The sequence below is a fragment of the Netta rufina genome (assembly GCF_964035555.1).
Source record: "Netta rufina genome assembly, chromosome: 1".
NCBI classification, from domain to species: domain Eukaryota; kingdom Metazoa; phylum Chordata; class Aves; order Anseriformes; family Anatidae; genus Netta; species Netta rufina.
The window spans coordinates 170,587,425-170,606,826 of NC_140123.1; the positions used below are offsets into that span (position 1 = coordinate 170,587,425).

General features: G+C 43.5%; 1 protein-coding gene across 1 annotated transcript in view; it reads right to left on the reverse strand.

Moving 5' to 3' along the window:
- Nucleotides 1-1,426: 1,426 nt before the first annotated feature.
- The window catches only part of HMGA2 (high mobility group AT-hook 2), a gene marked incomplete at its 5' end in the record, with an annotated part of 109,913 nt that continues 91,937 nt past the window's right edge, over nucleotides 1,427-19,402 (reverse strand). The window contains one exon of the mRNA XM_084290606.1: nucleotides 1,427-1,543. Coding sequence (XP_084146732.1) covers nucleotides 1,496-1,543 — 48 coding nt within the window. The 3' untranslated portion in view covers nucleotides 1,427-1,495. The remainder of the gene's footprint in view (nucleotides 1,544-19,402) is intronic.

Below are 19,402 nucleotides of genomic sequence, written 5' to 3' on the forward strand. Positions count from 1 at the left end.
TCAGCAATTCAGTACAAAAATATATTCAAGTTAACAGTACATTACACAGAAGTCTAGCAGAGAATAGGGTAAGTACATTAAAAAAAAAAAAGGAGAAAGAAAAATACATAGTCATGCTGAAACACAATAAAGATATTGCTTCCTTAACCGCAATTAAGTGTTGAAGTAGAAATAAGGGCAAAATGCAGATACTCGTGATTATCTACCCAGTAAAAATTTCCTGCATTGAATGTGTATAGCAGCATGTATTTATCAGTCTGTTGAGTTAATTGTAAAAATCAGAGGTAGTATTGAATAGTGGGGTAATATTGCATCTGTTGCTAAAAGTGCTGTTTTGAATGAAAAGATGGAGAAATGCCACCGGCACAGAGGTGCACAGTGAACCATCCTATGTCAAAATACATTGCTTAAAGTAATACACAAGCTTAGCTGAGGTACATGGTGTTGGTTCTTACATCATGACTGATGAGTAATGAGAAGAGATTCGTTTTGTTTGAAACCTGGTATGGGGTGAGTGGAATTAGTTGAAACTACTAAAACATCTGGATTATTTTGTTCAGACAAATTCAGTATTAATTTCGAGGTACCTTTCTATATGTTTTAAAACACTTTTCTTGATAAAGACTTAGTCATTAATGGCTTAAGTGTTTGGTGCCAGTCATTTCTGTTTCCACAGAAAACGCCTGGCTCTACAGAAAGCCGACTCTGTCGGACTTCCTATTGTCCAGAAGGTGAGGGCTGTTCGTTTTGTTTATTACTACTTCTGCTGATATGTTTGTATCTGTAACTATACAACGTATCTTTGTCTTTCTTCCCTTTTGCAAAATGAAAGTACCTTTTTTGTGTTGCTTTCTTTCTTCTGATTACCAGCTGAATGAAGTGAGAGATCAGCTTTCATTTTTTTCCTGAAATAACAGTAAGTCTTAAAAAAAAAAAAAAATCAAGTACAAGTCTACAAGAAGGTTACAAAAAAAAAAAAAAAAAAAAAAAAAGTAGTATCTATCCCTTATCTTTGGTGTTCTAAAACAGGGAGTACACTAAGTAGGGAGTGGGTTGCTGGAAGTGTTGCAAGGCCTAGTGTTACACACCAAGCCTTTCCTATTTCAATGCCCATTATAATTAATATGTTACAAGTTTCTTGTTTATATGCAGTGCAGTGAATGACTTAAACCTGATCTGGAGCTCTTCTTGACCCAGTCACCCTTACTTAGCAGCTCAAACAAACTATTAGTAGGTTAAGAAAAAAGAAAACAGTAATTAAAAGTTGCATCGTTAATCTGTGTCCCCATTGTGTTACAGCAGTTTTTCACTAAACCTGGGACTGTGAAGGGACAAAGAAGATGATTAGTCAAATCCTTTTTAAGGTTATGCGATTTTTTTCCCCCCAGGCAAAAGTGGAAAGACCATGGCAATAGAAAATAAGTGGTCAAGGCAGTGTCTTCTCCCTTCAAAAGACCCAACTGCTGATGAGGTAGAAATTGCATGGTGCGGTCTCCTAGTCTTCCTCTGCAGATTCTTGTGAGGACGTTTCTTCAGTCTCTTCCTAGAACATATGAAAAGGAAAAATAAATACATGGTGAGCATGGGTCTTAGGCTGTCACCTCCTTCTCTCACACAGCTGACAACTGCATCCTGAGCTAACAAAACGCTCTTTACAGCTCCTATGACATCTCAAGAAGCCACCTTGGGAAGGATAAGAAGGTCCCCCGATCCCAATCACACCGCCGTGGTTTGCTGGGCTCTCCTCCTACCCCAGGGGGTGCCAAGAAAAAGAAAGCCCTGTCGTGTTCTGTCACGGGCCTTTCCAGAAACTGGAAAGCATTTTGAGAGGGTATCCAATGTCAAGTGGGTGCTCTGGAAAGCCTTCTCCTCCCCCTCAGCTCTGCCCTGGTGCTGCCCTCATGTTTGCCTTCAGCAGGCCTGACTGAACGCAGCGCTCTTACGCTGCTTATTTAACCAATGCGCTGGGCCTTTCAGGACACGGGCAGTAAACCGGGGGCAATAAACATTTCTGATAAAAGGGGCTGCGAGTGAAAGGTTGTTTTTTATCAAATCCTGCACATCATCACCTAAGCCAGCACGTGAAAAAGATCTAGGAAGAATAGGAATTTACCCCCTCAGCCAACTGAGACCTTTTAAGAATGACCAGCTTAAAACAGCTTATAACAGTCTTCATACTTTAATAGATTTGATTTTCCACATGGCTTCATTTTGTCTGGGTGGCTAACTGACACAATTTATAACTCTCTTCCTTTCCCAGGCCACTACAGTACACCATTCAGCAGAGCATGCCTTCAAGCTTGTCTGCATTATATGGCCAAACTTCCATTCATTAGTGTTTGAAACACCTCAGCTGTGAAGGGCTCCTAAATGCTACCATGTGTGACACTGCTGCAGAAGAGCGGCATCAAGAAAAAACACACAGCTTTAATCATAGGCCACTGCTCACTGCAATCCCCTTTCAAAAGGCTTCAGCCCCCCCACAAGAAAAGAGTGAAAAAAAAAAGCTGTAAATCCAGGGAATAAACATAAGTATAAATGAATGGATGACAGCTTAAAAAATATAACCATAGCGGCATCAAGCCATGAGATTTCACACTGGTTTTGTTTAGTCTGCTTTGGGTTATGTGGGAAATGTGAAAAGCATGAAGCAAACGCTCCCCCCTTTGCCTTCAGACCCCTGCCCCCTGCTAAAGCCAGGCCCCAGCCGGTTAAGCCAGGAGGTTTATACCTCTTGACTAGGAAGCGGGCCATGACCCCGGGATATTCTCTCGAGCACCAGGCACAAAGAAAGATGTAGCATGATCAAAGCCATGGATGGAGGAAAGAGAGCAAAGTCAAGTGTCAGCTGCCCTCTGACCTTGACTTTTCAATTAATATTTAAATTCCAGAAGACACCAATCTATCATGCAGATAAACAGTTTCTTCCTCACAACAAGTCATTTCCACTCGTAGCATGGTTGTATTTGGAGTGCTGCTGTGAAAACGATCCCTGACTCACAAAGCCATTAAGCGAATTTCGCTCCGTCCCTTGCAGCACTGGGGGACGGGTGCTCACACTCCGTCTAATCCTGTTATCATGTAGTGCCTTTTCCCCGCTTATCTTCCTCACAGAATGGGACTGTGTCTGTTACATCTCAGACGAGAAGAAAAATGGTATCTACGTGCACCTAATTAAGAGCTAATTTGGACTATGTGTGTGGAGACGGAGCAAAATATGTTGGTTTGTGTCTTGGGAATTCAGAGGTGAGGATGACCATCCAAAACAACAACTTTGCCTCCAAGTATTTCAGTTAAAAAATACAACTGTGGGTTCCATGCTCTTAACATAACATTATGACATGTTATAACATTTGGTTAATGGCATTTGATGATGATCACATGCCTAACTCCTTACAGCCCCAAACCTGGGACACCCCTGGTTGTCCCAAAAGACCACAGCACACATTTGGGCAGCTCACTTTGATTTACACCTGGCTTGTCAGGATAGCACTGCCACCTGATTGACTCACTTTTCAAGAACATGGACTACATAGTGTTACATGGACAGGGGACAGGAAAGCGTGTAGAAGGACATATTTCTGAGCCCAGCCAGAGAACTATTTTTAGTTAGAGAGTTGCCCACTCCAGTGATTTTTACTGTGAATCTCACAGCATTTTTTCCTTGTAGCCTCTGCTGCTGTGACCAAGAAAATGAGTGAGAAGCTCAGCCTTCATCTATCTATATATACATACATATTAATTTAATAAAGGATATGTATCTGCAAATGTGCACTTGTAGTAACTGGAAGTATGAGAAACCAAAAAGCAAGCTAAAACCACCACAATATTTAAATAATAAACTGATTATCAATAATACTTGAGACTGGCAGCTCTGCCTTTCAAATTCACATCAGTCTTGGGAAAGACTTTTCTCATGAAAAAAAAAAAAAAAAGCTGGCAAAGAGATCAGATTGTTGTGCAGCAAAAAGAAAACTTTTCTTCATTAAGTTCATTCCTTGCAAAAGCCTAAGATAGCTCAGTTACAGACGGGTGGTTTTAAGCCAACCTATCATGTAAGTCCCTTGTCAAGACACAGATGGAGACATGATTGCTGCTCTGAAGTGCTTACAATTCAAACAAAGGGATAATACAAATCAGACATATATGCATGGAGGGACCCAAAGGAAGGAGTGAGTTGAGGTTCTGAAAGAGAAAATGCAGATGTGTGACAGGAACAGAGCCGGATTTTTTGCACTGGTTAAAAAAAAAAAAAAAAAAAAAAGTTTACAAATATCAGAAGGTTGTGCAGCTGTGATCCTCAGCCCAGCCTTTGCGTGTGCAGCACCCACACCCACCTCTCCTCAAAAGACAGAGGGGGGAAGGTGCTTTGGAAACTCTTTGTACCCCTTACAAGTCGCAGACCAGCTCTGCACTGGGGCAGTGCAGCCAGGGACCCCCTGGCATGCTCTGCGTGGGACATCAGGGCTTCAAGCATCTCAAGGGAAGGATGCTCCACCGTTACGGGGCACCCTCTGGGGACTCACAAGTCCTCGCAGCCCCAATCAATGTTGGTGGCATTGCCATGTATCACAGTCAAAGGAGGAACTTGGGCTGGAGTGAAATACTTTCTAACTCCAGATGTGCTTCCGATCAAGCTGAAGAGAAGGGCAAAAACTGAGGAGCAAAGCACAGTCATTAGAGCAGACGTTAGAAATCCAAGTCACTCAGTCACAGCATGATAGCCATGCAGAGCATAAATTCAGAAACACCACCCCAGGAAGCGCTGGGGCAGGCAGCAGAGGTTTCACATTACAGGCAGCCTTAATTCAGGTTGTTCTCACTTTTTAGGTGCGTTCACTGCAGTTGTGGAGACAGAATGGTGACATGTGTTAATTGAGCGTAAACGTTCCTCGACCCAGTTTTGCCTTGAACAGCTACTCCCCTGGTTGCTTTCTGCTGCAGCAAGCTGGCGAGGGGCTGGGGTAGCAGGCTGCGAAGGGAAACCTGAGAATGCTTCAAACTGACCAGATGGGGTTCAGCTAGCAGGGAAGCCATGGCCAGAGCTTAAGGGGAACGGGACAAGCACAATGGGATGGCTACACACTCTGATGTGTAACTCCCAGCCTCTAAGAGTGGCCAGTTTGGGGTGAGCTCCCCACGCACCCGTGTGCCCCACATACACATATTTGCTGCAGCTGACTGACACAGCACACTGCAGAGGCAGTTTTACTTGGCACGTCCTGCCCCTGGCACGTTTACCTTGAGCTGCTGCAGGTCACAGCATGATATTGTAGGACAGACTGCAATCCAGCCCCATGAATTGATATAACTACCCTACCAAGCAGGGGAGTGATGGGGAGCTGCTGTCTCTCCCCCTAAAAAAGAGCACTGGGAAGTCTTTCTCCAAAACTCGTATGTGCACAAATGTTTTGAAGGTCTTTTCTTGAGGGGCATCATTGGCACATGGCTGGAATGCGCTCACTGGACTGGGACTTGCCCATGATGCACCCTTACCTCTCCCTGATGTAGGGTCCCAGCAGGAGAGGAAGGACAGATATGGGACCCAGGTGCCTGAAGATGGGAGCCCAACACCATTTTAGATGCCCTGTGTATCTTGTTTGGCACCCAGCAGCCAGACCAGAAGACTGCTGGACTCCAGGACACATAAAAAGGCACAGGACAGCAGTGTTAAGAGAACTAGACACATTAACCCTCTCCAGAGCCATGATGCTGTGTTTCTGCCTTCAAAGGCTCTCCACTGGGAAAAAAGAAGCAAATGGGTAAATAGCAGGGATATGTGAAGTGATAACTAGGAGCACATACACCTCATTCATAAAGCTCAGTGGCGGCACCATCCATATGTAAATCACAGAGCCTTTCCATGTCAGTTATCTCTTGTTCCCAAGGGACTTCCTTCCCATGTCATCCTGTGCAGGTGACACAGCGGATCTACCTCTGAGCTGAGGCCTCCATTTGGTGACCCACGTTTGGCTGGATTGTGTTATTTTACTGGCAACACAAGCAGTGAGCAGCATCCTGGTGCCCTCAAGAACAGGCAGGCTTAGCTCAGGCATTGCACATCCTTGTGCCTCTCTTTTTTAGTGGACCCCCTGAAGGTGGTCACAGCAAAAGCTGATGATGAGACAATTGTTCCTGTTTGACAACAGCATCCCCCCACCTGCAGAAGAGCAACTGTTTTGCATTTTTATAAAGATGTTTATTCTCTTCTAATTCCCTGGGACGTAACTCCTTTACAGCTACTTCAAGGTTAATCGTCTGACTCCAGAAACTCACTGGCAATTCAGTTGGCAATTCATTTTTTTTTCACCTTCTGCTCATGAATCTCTGAATGGTAGATTTAAAAAACTAGAACCAATTTTGTGAGATGAACTGGAGGATCACAGTAATGGTACATATGGAGCCTCTGAATTTGTTGGAGCTTTTATTTTATAACAAAGTATTTGCTATTGGCACAGATTTTGCTGGCTGCTTTCTAAGCCCGAGAGGGTATGCTTGAATAGATATGTCAAAAAGAACTGCTGACAAGAGCAACTTGCAGACTGTGGACCATTGTCTGCTAACTTGTCTGAAATCCCCTGGCATGCAAGCTAATATTTTCAGAGGAGTCCCCGAAGCCAGTGCCTCCTATTGCAGTTGCAGAGGCCCGGGCTGTGCCCAGCCAAGACACAGTGTCATCCTGACTGCTCCATGGCCAACAAACTCCTTTAGAAATTCCCACAGCACTAACAGGCACTCAGAGTCAGTTTGCTTTGTGTGAAGCTTAGGGTGGGATCTTTTGCTTCAAGCTGCTTCGCCCTCCGCAAAGCCTGCTGGCAAGAGCTGGAGCTCCTGCTCCGAGAGGCCATCAGTCACCACGCAGCCCTGCTGAGCCCATGACAGCAGTCACTCAGCAGTAAAGCAAAGCTAAATTCAATAATCTGGATCCAGAACTCAAATTGTTACAGGTATTTACTGCACACATCACAATAAAAGGATTTATTAGGGCAGAAGAGACCACCATCACCACATATGAGTCAACCAGCCAGCAAGCAAGCCATTTCTGTGTACTGTCACTGCTATCATGCAAGAGAGAGATCAGCTTCTCTAGCCCGGTGGTTAAAAACACAGTTGAAAACTCTGACACGCTGGTTCTGCATTTGACACAACACAGACATTGACTACAGCATGGGACAGCTCTGAGGATAGCAAGCAGGCAGGTCCCGCCAAGGAAGCAAAACTCTTGGTATTTTGATGACATTAAAGATAAAGAGAGAGACAAATGGAGAGTTGACAGCTGATGGGGCAGTTCGGGGATGACATTTAAGGGCTGGAAAAAAACATTTTTGCTTTCAACACCTAAGTCACTGGGGACTTAGCCTCTGATGGTCCACCTTGTCACCTGTTGGCCTTCAAAAGGCTGCAGACAACCACAGTGGGAATCCAATGTTGGAATACTAACAAGTAGGCTTAGTGAGCTGCTGCTTAACCTTCCTAATGCCTGTCTACAAACTGGTGGGCATATGCAGAGCTGCCTAACACTCTTGGGAGCAGTCTAAGAGCTGGCAAGCATCTTAAAGCTCATTTCGACTTGGAGATGTCCTCAAAGGTTGCCTCACAGTCAGGAAGGCAATGCACATCAGAGAGCAAGAATAATGCTCCTCTGTGATTGTGCATGTATGCAATAGTACTGGTTTGGAAACTCACATGCAGGCTTGTTTTGAAATCCCCATGCTCTCTGATTTGAACCAGATACTTCAAGCTGGGTTTTCTACCTCCTATGAAGATGCCTACCCACTCAGCTGCTGTATATGGAGGATGTATCTTTTGTCTGTTGAAGTCACTCCACTTTTACATAAATCACCAAATATTGTGAGGGATGGAAATGCAGCAGAGAAAACAAAGCAAAATACTGATGCTGTTCTGCAGGTGATCAGCCTGTGGCTTTTCAAATGCACAGACTTACTAAGTAAATTGAAGGTGTCCTCTCCCTTCACTGCTGGAACAATCCTGCTTTACTAGCAAGAAGGCTGCTCATGGGGATTACTGGATAATCCACATCCCCAGCTGCTGGAGGAAGTGTACTCTAGCTGGGGCAGCTGGAATGAAGTTGCTGGGGCTGCCTTGGGACTCAGATGCTGTCAAGCTGAGAATCACTACCAACAACATATTCCAGACCAGCAGCAGTGGCAGAGGTCAGAGAGAGCTACCATCCTTGCGCACCCACAAACCGCTCCTACAGATAACTTTCCTCTACTGGTAGAAGTGTCTTTCAAGATTTGGCCAAGTTTTGGTCCTTAAGTCACAGGTTTGGGTAACAGAAGGGGACCAGGACAGCGCTTAGGAGCATCCCTTCAGGACAGGACATTCTTCTCTATGTTGTAACAGCCTTCTTTCCTTTAGATTAAGGGGAATACAAAAATATTTCTCTATCTCCTAGCTTATCTGCCACTAGGAGAACTGTTTGATATAATGGAGTGACAATGACTCTCTCTGGTTACCTTGAGAGAAAGGGTTTATCTGACACAGAATTTGTAATCCAGGAGGGCTCACACTGAGAACTTCCAGAGACAGGAATTACACTAGTCTGCATTTAGATACCCTGAAAAATACCTACTTCAGGCTCTGCCTCTCAATATCTTCTACAGATGGGCATAAATGAACACCCGTTTCAGGTGCCCAGCTTTGCCATGGATTTTACAGCAGCCCTGATGTTAACTCAGCAGTGAGGTTTCTGCAAGGCAGCAGGTCGCTCAGTGCTAAAGCCGGCACTGTTGAAGCCTTTTGAAATTGAGACTCAGCTGTCTAAATTACGTCAGGCCAGATTTCTTAAACGCGTTTTGGCATCTGAGTACAGCAAATGCCTTTTTGACCTACGCAGGTCAAAACACTTTGAAAAAATCTGTTCCCCATGTGATTAAAAGGAGAGTGAAAATCTCCAGCAAAATCTCAGTACTGGTCAGAAGAATTTTGCAGGAAGCACCATTTAAAGCCTGCAAAGCAGAGACCTCAGGCAAAAATGGTGCTTGAAGCAGTCATGGGTGCTGTTCTAACACTGACAGAGACATATTTTGTCTTGGAGAGCTTCAGCCCCACAAGATGTAAACAGTTCCGGTGGGAAGGAAATAAAATATTACAGAAAGAAGGCAGCGATGCCGTTAGAAACATATACAACTGAGCTGGACCAACCCCAACTCTTGAGAAGCTGCTCTTACAAACCTCTTGTGGAGGCTGTAAACTGGAGGAGTGGTAAACTGCTCTGCATTCACACAGGACACCACGCTCCAGAGCCAAAAAGCCAGACTGGAGCATAAGGCAAGAAGAGGCTATAATAATACCCTCTAATTACTAATACGTATGTCAACAATTACATGAAAGAGAAAAAAAAAATCCTTAGGCTTTAAGAATCCAATAAAACCCTGTGGGCCACTGCATAAGGTCTTCTTTTGCTGACAGTGGATATTGAAAAGCTCAGAAGGATAATGGAGCCCATGTAGGCAAACCTGAATAACCCTGCCTTCCTTTGGCAGCATTGATAACTGTGTATATAGCATTGATAACCGTGTATATTTTGTGTTTGGTGATAGAGGAAGAACTACAGTGAAGGTCTGGCTCCTGGCATGGAGAAGACGTAGGGAGACGGACACCAGGACAGGCTTTGAAATGAGGGTCAAACCCACATTGCTTACTTTTTGCTCCCTACTCTTATTTTACAACATGAAAAGGAGAATAAAGTAAGGCCTGTTAGATTTCTATTCTATTTTTTTTTCCCCTCAAAATGACTGCTTGTTACAGACAGGAAGCAACTGCCAGAAGTTATTCACCTCCAATCCTTTATCACTTAAAAAAGCATTACGGCTCCATTTACAGAGCCACTGGCAACTGTGGTTTGGGACCAGCTATCTATCCGTAATGATAAATAATAAAATAAAACGTCTTCCTTTTGAGTCCCAGCTGAGAGATTTTGCCAAGTGATCAAACTTGTCTGAGCCTTGGAGCAGCAGCTTTGAAGTAATAAGAAAGAGATTGAAAACCTGCAGCCAAGAGCCGCACACACCTCATTAGGGCCCAGCTATGCGGGAAGGCCAGGCAGCAGCTTCCCGGTCAAGCCTGCCTGCCCACTGGAGAGGGGCTGTGGGAGGGTAAGATAAAAGGGCCTTTCAAAGGGGAAGTGCGCCGGTGACATTTTTACGAGCACCGGGCCCGAAGGCTCCCGAACGAGCAGCTCGCGGCCCCGCACATAACCCGTAACCCGTAACCCGCCCTGCGCCGGGGCCCGTGGGGAGCGGGGCCTGCAAGGAGCTGTGCTGGAGGAGGCCACGGTGGCCACCGCGCTTTCTGAAGCTCCCCTGGTCTTCCCTGCACGTCTTTTCCGATTGTGAAGGAAGGAGTTCAACATAGGCGGCTCTACCTTCCCCAAGCTGTGCTCCGAAAAGCCCCCCAAATGAGAAACATATTTCAGAAAGATAGATAGCGAGGCTGGGCCCTCTCATTTGGTTCAGCAGAGTTCATGTGAGACTTTGCGGTATAATTCAGCTAAATGATTTTTTTTTTTCTTAAAAAAAAAAAAGAAAAGAAAAAACACTAAAGCTTAACAGACTTGTAAAATGCTTTTAAAAATGTCTGAAGAGTTTAATCATAGATCTTACCACACAGACACTGGTGAGGCTGTGTGCTGGCAGTAAAGCAGAGTATTTAACTTTGAGAGCTGAAGTTCTGGGTTTAATTTTCGGTTTCAGACTAAACAGCAGGTCTGCAGCGAAAGGCACGGCGACGACTCCTGAGCAAAATGGGGTAATGGGAATGCTTTTCTTGCAAACTTTACTGATTGTGTAACCGTGGAGCACCTCTTTGTGCAGGCAAGGAGTGCAAAATCAGAGAGCTTTCTGTTGGTTTTAATAAACTCCCCCCCATCCCTTCTCCTTTTTACTGCAAAGAATTCTGCTGCTATTTTATTATGTAATGCTGCAGGCTAAAAATATATCCCTAATTTAAGCCATCTTGCCAATAAATCTACAAATACCAGGTAATCCAAAAAGGGTAGTTATGGTCTAATGACATACTCTTCTTGTCATCTTAATATGTTCAACTCCTAAAGGATTTAGTGCGATGCATTTAAAGATTTTTCAACTTCTTGAATATCTCCACACAATCTGGTGTGAAGGGCAATAAAGTACGGCCCTCTTCAGCATGGAGCAGGAACCCAACTTTTCAAGTTCCATCTGTGCTGTGACTCGGGTTACCACAGGGTGAACCTTTTTCTTTCTCTAAGCAAGATAGTTTGATTTAAATGGAGTAGGCCTGTCCAACTTAATAGATAGTGATTATTTCCTTTTGATTATAGAGCCTTTTATGGGAGTTTCTTTTCCAATTGAACACATCTATATTCTATAATCAAATCAGAAAAGGTTCCTGCTGGAAACGTGTGTTCAAAACACATTTTCTTTTAGGAGTGAGACAGATTTACTGCAATTTATACCTCAATGTTAATCTACTCTCCTCTTCCTAAACATAAAAAATACTAATATAAATTACAGTTAAGACCCCACCATATAACACAGTTCTCAGGAGGCTATTAAAGTGATGGGCGAGCCGCCTAACATATTGTAACTGTCTCTCTGCTATTCTGATTTCAGTTTCCAGATTTTGCCTGAAAATAAGCGTGATTATCAGGGAAAGGGTTGGGGGGAAGCCATTCACTACCCTGAATCTGATATCTCCCTGGTCCTAGAGCTCACATGTCCCATCTTTCCAGACTCAAGTCTGGTTTCAATGGAGCTCTCATTTTTCTTCCCACTAATCCTGCCGTGAGATCAACCATTGGTAACTCTGTGAGAAATTAAATACCAGGATGTGGGAAATCTGAGATCTGAATTCGGGCAGAATGTGAGTGATTCTTTTTTTATTATTATTTTTTTTTCTCTCCTTCTCTTTTCCCATGGTTGTTGTGTGGCAAATAGCTCTCCAAACCTGAGATCAGAGATCAGCCCTTAACAACATGACTACATCAACAGATCAGAGGTAATGCACAAAGTACATTGGCAATATCATATCCCTTTTTAATACATGCAACAGTCATTCCTAAAGAGAGATTTTGGCCAACATTTTTTGAAAACATTCTGGAATTTCCAGAAATGCCTTACAGCAAGATCAGCAGCAGAACTTCATCAGGGTGATGCTCAACATCTGGTGGAGCAGCCTTCATAAAGAATTTAACATTTGTGGCATTGAACGATCCTAATGAAACAGGATCCATGAGATAGTTTGCTATGGTGGTGTGAGTGCTACAATGCCCAACAGTTAGGCAGTCATTTTGAATGGCTTATTTCCAGCCTCTGTGAGAAAAGCACATTTATTTATTTAGGTCCTATAAGGAGGCACTTGAGACACTTATAAATATTGGACTGCCCAAAGGCGGAGGTGGGTCCTTTATGCACTATTTGGCAATGTGCTGATGTCTGAAAAACACCTACATATTCCTGTAGCCTTCAACATTTAAGTACTTAAGAGCACGTCTCACTGCATAGTCTACTAAGAGGCTGTGATGCTTCCCAAATTTTACTCTGTCCATAAGTGGTTTTAGAGTGTCCTTTGTGATTTTATTGTGACTTGCACAAATTCTTTGCCTGAGATTTCCTCTGTGAGTTTGCATGGGAGGAGGTGTGCTCATAGGTCCAGCTTGTCCGTCCCAGCCTTAATGTTTGGCACAGGTGTCACAAGCTGACGGGCTTGCCCAGGGAGGCCAGATGTCCACCCAGGGTAGCATGGCAGCACTGATTTCAAGGAACTAAATTCACTGAATTCCACAAATGCCCCGTAGTGACTGACAGAGTAGCTATGAAATACTCCTTATTCTTCTATTCTAAGACTGTTATTTTGGGCAACAAGGGGACCTTATAAAATTCCCCCAGTGCCATGGAAACCCCAGAATAAAATAAAATATTGGCTTCTTATTGCTTCCTTCCAGAACATGTTTAAAGATGTATATCAGTTAATGAGGGCTGAGCATACTGCTATTTTCCCTAGCCAAATCTTTTTTAATACTGCTGGTATGCACATACTGTAACTGACTATTCTAGCAAATTATTTAACAGATGACAAATGTATTTTCTTTGGTCTTAACTTCCATTCTCATTATGTCTCTTATTCAACCTCCATTACAGCATATCCCATTCTTAACATATAATTTGCAACAAAATTTATATGGTTCTGAACAAGCAAAGATGCAGCAATTCCTAGAAGTGGATTGTAGTTGTGTTGTTTAAGATCATATCACATAACCCTGAGGACAATCTGAGTTAGAGAGGGCTTACATCCCATGTTTTTCAGTGTAGTAGATGAGCTGGGTTACAGCCCTTGGACACTTATTAATATTTATGCCAAGAATTAGAGCATTTTTCAGTGACTTCAGCTAGGTGTGGAGGAACAGCAATAATGCTTGATTGTGAAAGGTGCAGAGCCTTTATGAGAGGCTCCGTAACCAAGTTCTTAGTGAAAAGGGTGCTTTCTTTCTGCACAGCCTTCTGACATGCCTCATCTTGGCTAATCAGCATTTTGATTATTTTTATTGCCAGAAGTCCAAAGGCTGATTGTTCTGGTAGTTTCAACTTTCTGGATATCATTCTGGAAACATCCTAAAATAATCCAGATTTTCAGGGGGTGGCCCAATACTTCCTAGAATCCTGTATGCCTGTGAAGTTGGATGCCCAAGTATTAGCAGTACAGACTCTTGTTACTTTTGGAAACCTCGGCCAAAATACATAGTACATGTATGTAAAAGTAGCACTGTTTAATTTACTCTTGACTGACATTCTGTAAACACTGTTCCCTGCCCAGCCATCTTTCTCAGTGGTGTTTCCCAGGCACACGTCACAGCCCCGTCTCTTCTGGCTATTGTTAGCGAGATTTTGGTTCGTGTCAAATCAGAGCCAGGTTTTGAACTGGAGGGGGTGTCTCTCAGCAGCTTCCGTGGTCACAGCCTTGGGGTCAAACACAAAGCCTGCCTGTCCACAGCCATCACCTGCCCATGGCGGGCTTCTTCCCCAAGCTGCAAAGGGAGAACCAGGAGGTGGACAGAGTGCAAGGACATGAAAAGGTTTTAGCTCACCCCTTCAGCCCCCCAGCCATCAGTTGCAGAGCCAGTCCCGAGTGCCATGCATGGAGCTGCTCAATGGTTGTAGTTCCAGGATGTTTCTGTGTCCTTTCCTCTGCAGGGAGCATTTTAGGCGCAGGCCTTGCTCAGCACCCCGGGAAAGAGCAGCAACCTGATAGCATGTCTGTATCAAATTGGCAAATGTGTGACCAGTGCTGCATTCAGATGGTGGCTTCCTGTGCTAGGGCTTGTGTCAAGGACATTAAGTGTAGCATATTTAAATAGTTAAAATAACCTTTTTTGCCATGTGACTCTTTGGAGCTGAAGACTCCTCCCAGGCTGGACTATGCAGTGACACTCCTGCTCCAACTGCCTCAGAAGCTGGCCGACAAAGCCAGGACATCTCCTGAGCTGCATGTTGCAGCACATAAGACTCCGAATCCCCCAGCTAGTCTCCAGAAAACCATGAAGCAAAAATATCTTCCATGATCTGATTCCGTTTTAGTCGCATCAAATCATGAAAGTATGCATGCTCGTAATTCCCTCATGTAAGAAGCATCTTGGTTTTAACAGAGGGGGGATCAAGGCACAGCAAGACTTGCCTGAAAATAAGCTTGCACACTGCAGTGCTCAGCACTAACAGATTCAAAGGAAGCATAAAGCTTCCCCATCACGGGTGACTGGGACACTTCTGCTCCTCAGTCAGCATATGGGGACAAAGGGACAGGCACTCAGCCTGCTTTGTGTACAATGGGCACGCCAAGCAAGGGGATGCATAATTCAGCACTAAGGCAGGTTCTGCTGTGAAGCCGGGGCTTATCCAAACTATTTTCCTCCTGTGCCGTGAGAATCAGGTTGCTCCTGCTCCCCGGCAAAACTCATTCCACTCCCACCACCACCCCCCAAATCCTGGCTGCTGGCAGAGGGCACAGAGGGCTTCTAAGTCCCCAGAAACCTGAGACAAGAGCCTGGGGAAGGTAGTGCCTTGCAGCAGTGCAGCTGCTGGGCACGCACAGCTGTGAGCTTCTCCATCGGTCTTGCAATGCAGCTAAGGTGTCCACTGGCTCCAAGAGAGAGACTGGGCAAGCAGTGAGCTGGGGATTTGGTGCTCCTCTCTGTGAACAGTCAAATTCTGCTTGCAGGGAAATAGGGCAGCCTGGATATATAGGTAAATTTAGACCAAAAAACTTGAGGGTTGTATTACCAAGGTTATTTGAGTATCTACCAACTCACTGTTAAGTGAAGTAGTAGTTTCTAATGAACAATTACATGTTTAACTACCTTAGTAAAACCCATCTGTCTGTTCCCTTTGCATTCTCTATGAAATGGTGGAAATGCTGGGGGAGCTCTCTTTGTATTTTTTTATGACATAATGGGGTTCAGCTGAAGAAAATAAATAAGTATTTGAGTATTTTGCTGGGAGCAAAAGCGATTTTTATGAAAGTGTTTTTCATAAAATTGGTGTTCAGTAGATGACTCTGGCCCGGTATTTACTCTGTGGGACTATACTTACTGGCAGTGTTTGCCATCCTGACACGGAGAGGCCATTGTGTGCCTACCACCATCAATAAAAGAAACCATAAAAATATGAAAAAAGATTGCCTCATTGAGCAGCAACCTACATCTTCAGATCACCATATTTCTGACTTACTCTTTTAAAGTAACTGAATATCTGAATATACGCCTGTACTAAAAATATTTTTTTCTTTTCTTCACTTCCTTCCCATCACATATTTTTTTCCACTCCTTTGTTTCATTTATTTAAATCCAAATTTCCGGAAGCAGCAATCTCAAAAATGTTACTCTATCACAGTTATGTAATAAATAAGAATCATAAACCCTTAAACTTTGGAAATTTGATTCTTAAAATGATTTGGGTATTTAGGTCTCACTGATTTATATTATTCAGATTCTATTCAGAAGTTATGTCATATAAATAACAAAATATTTGCTATCAGAAATGCCCAACTTCCTATTCTAGACCTCATTCTTTAGCACAGCATTTCACAGAACTGGTAACTGCACCTTCTTCATTTTTCCCCACATATTTTTGTATTTGTTTCAAAAAACTGTGCTTTTTTTTTTTTTTTTTTTTTTAATTTTAGACAAACCGTTCAGACTCCCCGTCACAATAAACCAACCATAAAAGAAGACTGAGAATGTCTTCCTCTGGAAACCACATCATGCAGTTGCCACCATTCTACCCTGAAAGGAGAAAGAAAGTAAGACCTTAAAGACTGTCAACCTCCTTGAGACCCTATCTACTGTATTTACGTGGAAAGTAAGGGGCTTTCCTGATTCCCTTAAAATCAAATTTGGACCACTTCCAGAGGAATGGTAACGTCCTTCCTGCAGTACAGGTACCTACCTAATTCCTTCATGATTCTAGCTCTAATCCACAAATTTCATATTATTCTTATTTATTTATTTGCATCTTATGCTAAGCAATCCTTAGAGGTTGCTCGGAACAACAGAAATGGCCACAATAAAGGCTAGTTTTCAAACCCAAGCCCTTTCTTCATAAGACATTTTCGTCCATTTGTTAAAACAATCTCCTCAAATCAGAACAATGTTACAAGAACACTCAGAATCAAAATCTGGAAGGTTTTTCCAAAGCAAAACCCAAAATTAAATCCTATTTTGATTAAAAAAAAAACCTCAAGCGATCATAATAATGTGAAGCTTTGGAAAAACTAACCTTCCAAGGACACCTATGGGGAAAAAGGTCAATAAAAACAGGTTATTTCATCGTGAAGCTATTTATGCAAATAAAACCCTGGCCAGCACCAGTAAGCATTGCCCCCTGTCCGTCAGTGGTGGGAGGCAGGGCACTGAGCTGGGGGGCCCCACAGCAGGTCTAGGGTTTACCCGCACTGGGAAAACCTTGGGCAGCTCCTCTGGGACCATGGCCCACATGGGGAGGTGCAGTGAGTCCAGGCTCACTGAGCTGTGATATCATGATATCCACTTGCTCCACGTGTGAGCACGTGGTGCCTGGGGCCTCCAGCATATATAAGATGGCCTCTACCACTGTCTTAGGGAAAACATTCGGTGTTTGCTTTAAAAATAACACTAATAAAAGAATGGTAACTCAACCATTCAGAGGATGTTCTGGAGTGGTATGCACAACACGCATGCAACCTACACTGAAGTGTAAAATTCCATCTACATATGGAAAATAAAGTTTTCTCCCTCTGGGAACTGACAGCTTTCCAATTCTCCTTATCAGTAAATACACAAAAAGTACCGGACACACAAAACAGCTTGCTGGATGCAGCGGGAAGAGCGTGGAAACCCCAGGGAAGCAGGTCCACCCCCAGGGCAGAGGTGTTTCTACAGCCATGGCTGTGATGAGCAAAGCTGCAATATTCCCCACTGGGAAGGGCTCGGGGTGGGCTTGGGCTGGGACACGTTCTTTTCAACATGTAAGTGCACCCGTGTGGCTGTGAGTGATTTGCCAGGCTTTCTGTGACACTAGGATTTTCTTTCAGCCTGAGTCCTTGCTAACACGGAACCTTTGGGTTATTTTTGACCACATTTCTCTCTGGGATTTCCTGGAGAGAACAAGACAAAAATCCCCATGTGGTGGTAGCAGGTATGCAGAACATCTGAAGCTTGTGGAAGTGCAGATGCACTACACAGTGCAAAGAGGTGACGCCGTACTTGGGCACAGTGGGGCCACCAGCCAGGCTGTCCCAGCATGTCAGACCTGCCCCACAAGCACCACGTCGTCTCCTGGGCTCAGCTGCACTCACGAAGCCTGATGCTTCTGGGCTGCATATGAATGTGTGAATCATCAGTGCAAGTCCTGGGCTGCAGAGCCTGTCTGACGCTTTTAGGATTTACTGCTTGTCCTACATCAAGTGCACATGTGATGGAGGCAGATGGGGAACACATACAACCTGAAGCTGTGAGGTGTATATGTATTATGACTAATTAACATGCACAACTTTATTGATACCAAGCCTAAGAGCTGAGTAAGATGAAAAAATGCAGTGAATCTGCATTTACGTTCTTATACAAAACAATGCTTTTCTTTTTTGCTCTTTTTCTTGTTGGGATTTATTTGTTTTGTTTTTGTTTTAAAAGCACCTAATGTGCTTAGCATTAGGTGAAAAGTACACTTAGGCTTAGAGTGAGTGATATGCTGTCTTTCAGACTCAGACACAAACTTAAGAGGCTGCAAGGATTTCAGATTTTAATAGACCTCCCAAAGAGATTATAAGAAAGTTTTCAAAGGGCTGTTCTACACTCACTGCATTTCTTCTCTCCAGAAATGATAAAAATAAAACATGTCCTGTTTCCAGAAAACTTTGATAGCTTTCATGATGTTTTCCTAAAAATATCTATTTCCTTTGCATTACTTAAGAGTGTAACTCCCCCATATGGCTGAGGCTACAGCTGCTACAAATAGCTTAAAAACAAGGAAATGCAGAAATTTCTATTTGGCCTGCTTATTTTTACACCCTGGTAAGAATATTACCTCATCATACTTATAAGTTATGACTGCACATTCTTTGGAGACAGAGAGGATTTAAAAGGAGCTTCTTGTTTTTGAGGTTTAGGCACATAATTACACGAATAAGCTGAATTTACCGATGACATGCAGTTAGGCTTGCTATCTTCTCATTTCCCCAAGGAAGTGTGAGAGGATGCATCAGTGACCATCAAAAACGTGTGTACAGACTATATTATTTAAAGCTTTGTATTAATAATATGGGTGGGCAGATGTCCAGTGGAGTTTACTGTAGGATTTGTCTTATGGTCGATCTTCACAGCTCTGAGGATGTTTGAAAATATCACAGAAGATTATTTTGGCATCTGCATGGCCCTAAACTGGACATTAGACATCCATAAAGAAATTTAGAGCATGGAAGAGCCCTGCACAATGCTTAAAATCTGGGAAAAGGTGATGGGAAAGGAGCTATGATGAATCGAAGAATTCTGTCTGGTTTTGCTGCTTCTACATTTTTAAACATAAAACAAAACCAAGAGGCATATGCAGTAGCAACAGGAACAAGAGCAACAGTGATGTAAACTAACAGAAATCTTTTGGAAAATGCCAGAAATTCAAAGCACAGCACTCAGGGATAAAACCTGACCCGGGTTTTCTGCCCCTTTTACCATGGCAGAGTGGGGTAACATGCTCACCATCACACAGCAGGTCCTGACTGCAACCTCTTACAGTCCTCACTGATGAAGAAAGGATACATTTCTAACTTAATCCAGACTGCCACATGGTAAAGCCATCTGGGAGGATATTTTGAAGGAAACAGATGGAAAAGGAAGAGATTCCTCTGAATGTAGTGTAAGATTTACATTATCCTCCAT